This window comes from Rhipicephalus microplus, unplaced genomic scaffold, assembly GCF_043290135.1.
Source record: "Rhipicephalus microplus isolate Deutch F79 unplaced genomic scaffold, USDA_Rmic scaffold_744, whole genome shotgun sequence".
Taxonomy (NCBI): Eukaryota; Metazoa; Arthropoda; class Arachnida; order Ixodida; family Ixodidae; genus Rhipicephalus; species Rhipicephalus microplus.
This window is the reverse complement of record NW_027465300.1, coordinates 1-7,033: the sequence shown is the minus strand read 5'-3', so window position 1 is coordinate 7,033 and position 7,033 is coordinate 1. Positions and strand designations below refer to the sequence as shown.

Here is a 7,033-nt window from a genome sequence, read left to right as displayed (position 1 = left end):
TGTCGAAACAGTAGTGCATCTTGTTTCGCTGTCAAGCCAGTCAAGCGAGTCGAGCCGTTTTGGCGTAGAAGCGTCGCGTGTTCTGTGGTCGAGCTGTGTGTTGTGTGAGCGTTAAACCACAGAAAACTTCCTCGTGCTTCGAACGTCAGTGCCTTTTGCTAAACATGTCGCTCGTCGCGGAAGTCCTGCAGCCTAAAGAGTCCTTCGAAAAGGGTAACCTCAACGCTGCCGTGTCTCGACTTTCCCGCAAGATCGAGGACTTGAAGACGGACATGGAAAGAAAGCTCGTTTCCAAGTATGACATGTTCTCGACTTACGATCGAGACGCCGAGCAATTGGTGTGGTCCCTGAAGACGGCTTTGGAAGACGTCGAAGAAGTGTTTCAGAATATTGAAAATCACTTAAAGCCGCGGCTAGTGGAGTCCACCAACGAGTTCGAGATGCTCTCTCGCGAACTGGCCACTATCGAACAGCAGTCGTCGCAGATACGCCGCTATGCGCGCCTTCACGAACTGCTGGAAGAAGCAGAGGCACAGTTCGTGTCCGAAGACCTCCTGGCCTGTTCACAGCACCTGGAGGAAGTCGGCAGTATCGTGAGCGAGCTTGAAGGCGGCCCTGTGGTTCAACTTGTCGACGCGCTGCACACAGAACACGTTATTCGCTGTGAACGGCTCATCTACAAGTTGTCAGAGGTCTGGAAGCGTTACATAATTTGGAAGATTGGCCGAACCCCTCACGTGACTGAGCTGACGATCGCCACGGCACACAAAGAAGAAGCTGAGGCTTTCGCCAGGCTCGTGGAAGCCGTCCAGAGACAAGGGCAGCTGCGCGAGAAAATGTCCCGCTTCGGCCGTTCCCTGCTGGCGGACATTGTCACGCCGATGATAAAGTACGAGTCCGTCATCGTCACGTCGCCGGGCTCGACGACCTTCCGCGTCGAGTTTAACGAGTCGAAAGCGCCGCTCGTGAAGGACGTACTCGCTAACTTGTCGACGCTCTTCACCTTTCTCACAAACCGTTTGCGAGCACATAACGTTATTGCTGTAGACCTTATTAAAATCATGGGCAGTGTGATCGGCAGCGAGTTTTCTGACACGGTTGCCAAGTGCTGCCTCGAACCTGCCGTCCCCAGCGACGGCAGCCGCCTGGACAGCTATCCAGCTAGTGCCCTGCTAGATTTCCACAACCAGTTAGTTGCGACGAACTTGCTCTCGTCCGAAAAGACTGGATTTTCCAACCTTGTCTCAAACCTGGAGGCTCTCTGCATAAGCAAGCAGAGCCAGGGCATCCTTCTGCAAGCGAGGGCTATAATGAAACAGGAGCTGCACGACACCATTGTGGTTGGAGAGCCGCCAATCAGTGGGAAGCAGGCTTCGTCCATGGAACATTGCCTAAATGGTAGCCCATTCAAGTTTCCTAGGTGCCAAGTGAGCAAATCTGTGAAAGAGCTGGTCACCTTGCTGAAGAAAACGGTAGACGGCGCCAAGGACAGTCCTGAAGGCAGCTGCAGTGAGCAGTCGTGGCAGGCGGGCGCCGTGCGGCACATCTGTGAGCTCTACTGCTGTGTCGCTCCAGTTTACCACCAGCATGCAATCGAGACTATCCCTGTACAGACAGCAATACACCATAACAACTGCCTCTATATGGCCCACGAACTACTGTGCTTGGGTGTGTGGTTTCACGGGCGTACCACGCTTGTGGATGTTGCCTCGAGCATCCGTTGTATTGGAAGGGTTGCCCTCTGCCACCAGGTGGATACTCAACGAAAGCACCTTTTGGATTTCATGAGTGAGGTCCCACTGTCAGAAGACAGCCAGGGCCTCGATGCTGCTTTGCGGCGCTGCCTTTTCCACGTAGAGCAGCTCAAGAGAGTCTGGCTAGATGTCCTGCCTATCACAAGCTATTTGGAAGCTGTAGGTAGCCTCCTCAACTCGGTGCTCGAGAATGTCATCAAAAGTGTAGTCGGCATGGAAGACATTGCGTCCACACTTTCAGAAGAACTAGCTCAAGTGTTTGAGAAGGTGATTGACCAAGCTGTTAGCATATTTGACATCCCTGCTTCCTCATTGGATGCGAGAGTTCTAGCCTCTGACCATGTACCCAAGTGGAGGAAATTCTGCGAGCTCAAAAGTCTTCTGCGCTTCAATTTGAGAGAAGTAATGGACCGATGGGCTGATGGTAGGGGTCCCCTGGCAGCTTGCTTCTTGCCTGACGAATTGAAGAGGCTGATCAGGGCACTTTTCCAAAACACAGACAGACGAGCTGCTGCACTGGCACAGATTCGATCAAGCAGCATCTACACGGAATCTCAGCCTGTCCCACCTAATTAATGCTTTGTAATTGCTTAGTTGATTTGCAGACAATTTTTTTTTAACGCCACCTTGTGCCTGCTTGCATAAGCAGTGTAGTATATGCGATTGACAACCAGGATTCTGCATGCCATCATCATTTGCCTAAACTATTATTGTAAGGCATTGAATTAGCGTATAAGCGTAATTTTTTTTTCATTTAAGGGATGCAAATTTTCTCTACAGCAAAATGTTTGTGTCTGCTTTTCTGTGATTTAAAATATTACTTCTAAGTTTTGACATGTTGCCTCAACAAAAGTTTGTTAAATATTATCACACGCTCATATGCAACTGTATTCAGGACTGGCATATTCTGCTAGCACTAAACTTATCATTGAATATGTGCAGTGGATTGCTTTTTTTTTTTTGTAGTCGGAGTTATGCATATGATGTGACATGTCTGTCACTTACCGTTGAGTTTTGTTTACTTTAGTACATGTGCTATAATTAATATATGTTTAAGTGTTAGTTTTACATTTGGATCTAGTGAGCAAATACATGTTTATATTTAATTATGTTCACTCTGAATACTCTCATCTTGAATCCTAAAGTCATACTGCAGCAAGTTGGAACTAATACAGAGAAGTACTCGCCAGGTTTAAATTTGGTTTGTATTTAGAAAGCAAAAAGAATAAATGTCCACTGAAAACAAGCCTATTACACTACAGCTTTCTAACTAGAACTTTTAAAACTAATTTCATACAATGAACACAAATATCGAGGTAAACCAAAATATCACAGCATATCCATGAAGTGAATGGGGGGCGAAGTGCTGGAGAGTCTCATCGCTAAATCATGAACCATCCATGAATATCAACACTGCATAATCAATGATGTGACAAACACTATATATTTATACAAGAATTTTTATTATTCTCAAGTGGTAGCTATACGTTCGTTCCCCCTTCATTACAGCGGCTCTATGGTCAGTGAAGTGGTGGATCGATAATGGGGCGTAGTGGGATGTTTTCGGGGACGAAATAGTGGGCAGTTTCCAGAGGTGGCACTATAGGCAGTCACGTGCAAACAATGAATGGACACAGTGGGACAATCTATGGTTCTTTAACGTGCACCTGCATACAAGTACATGACCATCTTGCACTTCATATGGCTACTTCTCAACAGTATTTGCTTATGACCGGTAAAGTGGTGCATCGGCGATGGGGAGTAGTGGGATGTTTGCAAGGACGAAGTAAGTGGGCAGTTGTCACAGGAGGAACTACAGGCGGTCACATACCTACATACAAGAGATGGACAGACCCACGCCTTCAGGAGCTTCGCCCCTGAAATAAAACTCGGCTTGCACACTTGAGGTATGTCAATTGTTGGCCAAACATTTATTGTCATCAACATCAGAAACTCTGTAACCAAAGGTTGCTTGTTGTTAATGTGAAAGCGCTTCGTGCAATGCTTATGCAAGTTAATTTATGATAACGTTCCTGTAGTGTATGTCTTTGGGATGATTGGCCAACCACAACATCACTGGAGTAAGAAAGGTTCACAATGTTGTGCATTGCTGTAAAGAGTGGGAATTTTCTTTAGTTAGCTTCGACAACAAAAAAAATGTGGGTGTAAAAAAAATACACGAGGAAACCATACTCGTTATTGCTAGACCGCACAGTATATTGTTTTAGTTACAAGCACTGCCTTTAAAGTTGGTTTAACCCTTATTCATTACCTCGTTGCATGGATGACAAAGACTGCGATTAGAAATGCACATACGAACTGAGCATTTATGAATAAGAAAGACACAGAAAACGAGTAGCTAAGTTACGTAATAGCTTTTGCAGCACAGTAAACATGATGAAGCAGATCGTGCCATCGAAGTGCAAGCACTTAACTGCTCCATCACCGTTCTTCGGGTTCGTGGAAACTACAGTCGTGTATGCTAGGAACAGGTTTGTATTAACGCAATGCCTGATTGCATGGTATTGTGCATGACTTAGATACGCTGGTGATCAGGTCCTAATACAGGGGGATTAAGTGTAACTGCCTCACGGAAAAAGTGAGCTTATCCTTAGGGGGCACCAATCAGCCGAGTAGATCGATGTTCAGGAAACAAATTTCAACTTGCTATAAAAGCAGCCATGTGTGTTGCTTCTCTGTGCTCCTAAGTGCGGCACAGCAATCAAAACATTCGCCATAAACAAGGTTACCCTGACTAAGCTAGTGCCACAAATTCTTGCACAAATTCAGCGCCACATCAAAATTAAGTGCACTGACGGTAGACAAAGTTTCGGTTTCTGTGCATGTTGCCACAGAAGTGGGTGTGTTCATAGAGTTTTCTAAAATGGTGTGTTTACGTCGCTGAATAACAAAATGCTCTATGATGATGCCCGTTCTCATAGCATACTATATATTGCTGTGCTAGTGCTTTATGCACCACTTCTGTTCACGAAAGTGCTTTCCTGCGGACGTCCCGAAACCTCCGAAGGGCGTCGCTACTGTATGCGCCGCGCGCTGCCGCATACGCGCACCAGTCGCGCACTGGATGAGTCAACAATGGTAAAAATCACGGGAAACGCATGATTAAATTTTTCGTTGGGTAAGCTGTAAGAATCGCTATTTCTAACGAAGGCCCTTCGTCAGCCTATTGAGGCTGTAATTAGCCGATGTGCTCATTAGTGCTTATTATAGGCGCAGTGCGCGTTTTTTGTGGAGACAGGGCTTTGTGACAAGAGTGATAACCACGTCGGCTATTGACAGGTGGGTGTGTGGTCATTGTGGTTGCATTACACAGAGTAATAGGCAAAACCATGGGCACGAGGCTCTGTAATGTATAGCCTTGCATGTCGCTTCAAAAATGATAAAATGAAAAGCATTTACGTTGTTCACTCAGCATGGTAAAAGCAAAGCTTGCCTATTTGTTGCTTTTGTCTCGGGCTGCTCTTCCACTCTAGGTAGTGTCGCAACGTGTTTGTTTTTGGTACAGCGCGTCGGCAGTGCCAGCTGCCAATGTTGTTCATGCCTTGGCATGCATTGACCTCGCAGATGCTCGATCAACGACTACGCGAGATGAAGCGCGAATTCATCACGTCCTTCGTGTAACGGCTTGTCGAGTACTTGACATAGTTGAGGTAGTGCTTGTGTATATATCTTTTGTGTACTGCTTATGTGTTCTTAACTATCAAGCTGTGTTCGTCGCCACTTTTAACAGTTGGCGTAGTTGCGATAGCTTCCGCATCATTTCTCATAACAAACGCTTGACCATGGTTAAGTTGGGGCAGGCATGCAGCATTCGGCAAGTCGGCACCTCATTCCGCAGAAGCTGTCGACTTGCAAAAGCTACAGTTAGCAAATTTAACGTATATCTGTGCGCCCCGCCGCGGTGGTCTAGTGGCTAAGGTACTCGGCTGCTGACCCGCAGGTCGCGGGATCGAATCCCGAATGCGGCGGCTGCATTTCCGATGGAGGCGGAAATGTTGTAGGCCCGTGTACTCAGATTTGGGTGCACGTTAAAGACCCCAGGTGGTCTAAATTTCCGGAGCCCTCCACTATGGCGTCTCTCATAATCATATGGTGGTTTTGGGACGTTAAACCCCACATATTAATTATTCACGACTAACTAATCCAGTCCGCCATACCCTCTACAGCATGCCTAGAAATGAAAGGTCTTGGTACGTGAAACATAAGAATCTATAATTAAATAATACTATTTAATGATGTAAATAATGATGCACATTTTATTTTACCACCAAGGCCGAAATAATACAGAGGGCATTTGTTGACGGTACATACAAAATGAAAAGAAAGCGGAGCAGCCACAACAGTTAGTTAAAACAAAGAATAATTGATAGGTCAATTAAGTCCGAGAATGATGATCTTCAGAATGGATGAGTGAAACTTTGAGCGGACCTTAATAGCAACAATCGTGCCGGGAAGGTGGTTCCATTTTTGAGAGGTTCTGGGAGTGAATGATTCGTGACAGCTTCTGGTACGGCAGTGCATTATTCCAACCTTATGGACATGATCAATGCTGAAATGTAAGGGCATGTATAAGGTTATCACACCGGTGGAAATTATGGAATAAAGCAATGGAATAAAGTAAGTTATGGAATAAAGCAAGGCGTCGGGATCAAGGGGAGAAGTAATAAAGAGTTTTTTATGGAAGTTACGCTTGATGTCAGACTGTAGTTGCTATAAATGAAACGTGTAGAATTACTTTGAATTAGTTCATGTAAATGAATATGGGCTGCAGAGTGTGGGTCTCAAGTGGATGATGCGTAGCCCATTTTACCCCTAATGAATGTTTTGTACAAGATTAAATGAAGTAGAAGCAGAAGAGAAATTTTTGCCATGTATAACCTGGCATGTGGTTAGTATTGTGAATTAGCTTATCAAGTGTAATGACCAGGAAAGTGTTGAGGTTATGTGGACACCAAGGCTGCCGTGTCTTGACCTGAATATATCACGCTACGTGCATGATATATTCAAGCGTGCATAAGGCAAACTGCTTGCCAAGTGTTTTTATTTCACTTGTCAACGAGACTCCCATGTGGGAGCCGAAATGTATTTTTCTGCTTGTTTTCAACTTTTAGGGTCACCTTCTACTGCACCTTCAACCATGCATTGTCTTCTTTTACTGCCTTACACTAGAAAGGTCATTGAAGGTACTGTAAAAGGGGCATGGCATGTTACTATTATTTAACTAGACACAACCCTCTAGCTACTTGGTTTGAAGTACT

The 7,033-nt window shown here is 45.4% G+C and overlaps 1 protein-coding gene across 1 annotated transcript; it reads left to right on the top strand.

The window, feature by feature from the left end:
- Positions 1–70: 70 nt before the first annotated feature.
- LOC142795582 (centromere/kinetochore protein zw10 homolog) lies at positions 71–3,000 on the top strand. Its single transcript, XM_075886086.1, has one exon. The coding sequence runs from the start codon at positions 165–167 to the stop codon at positions 2,328–2,330; it is 2,166 nt and encodes a 721-aa protein (XP_075742201.1). The 5' UTR covers positions 71–164; the 3' UTR covers positions 2,331–3,000.
- Positions 3,001–7,033: the final 4,033 nt, after the last annotated feature.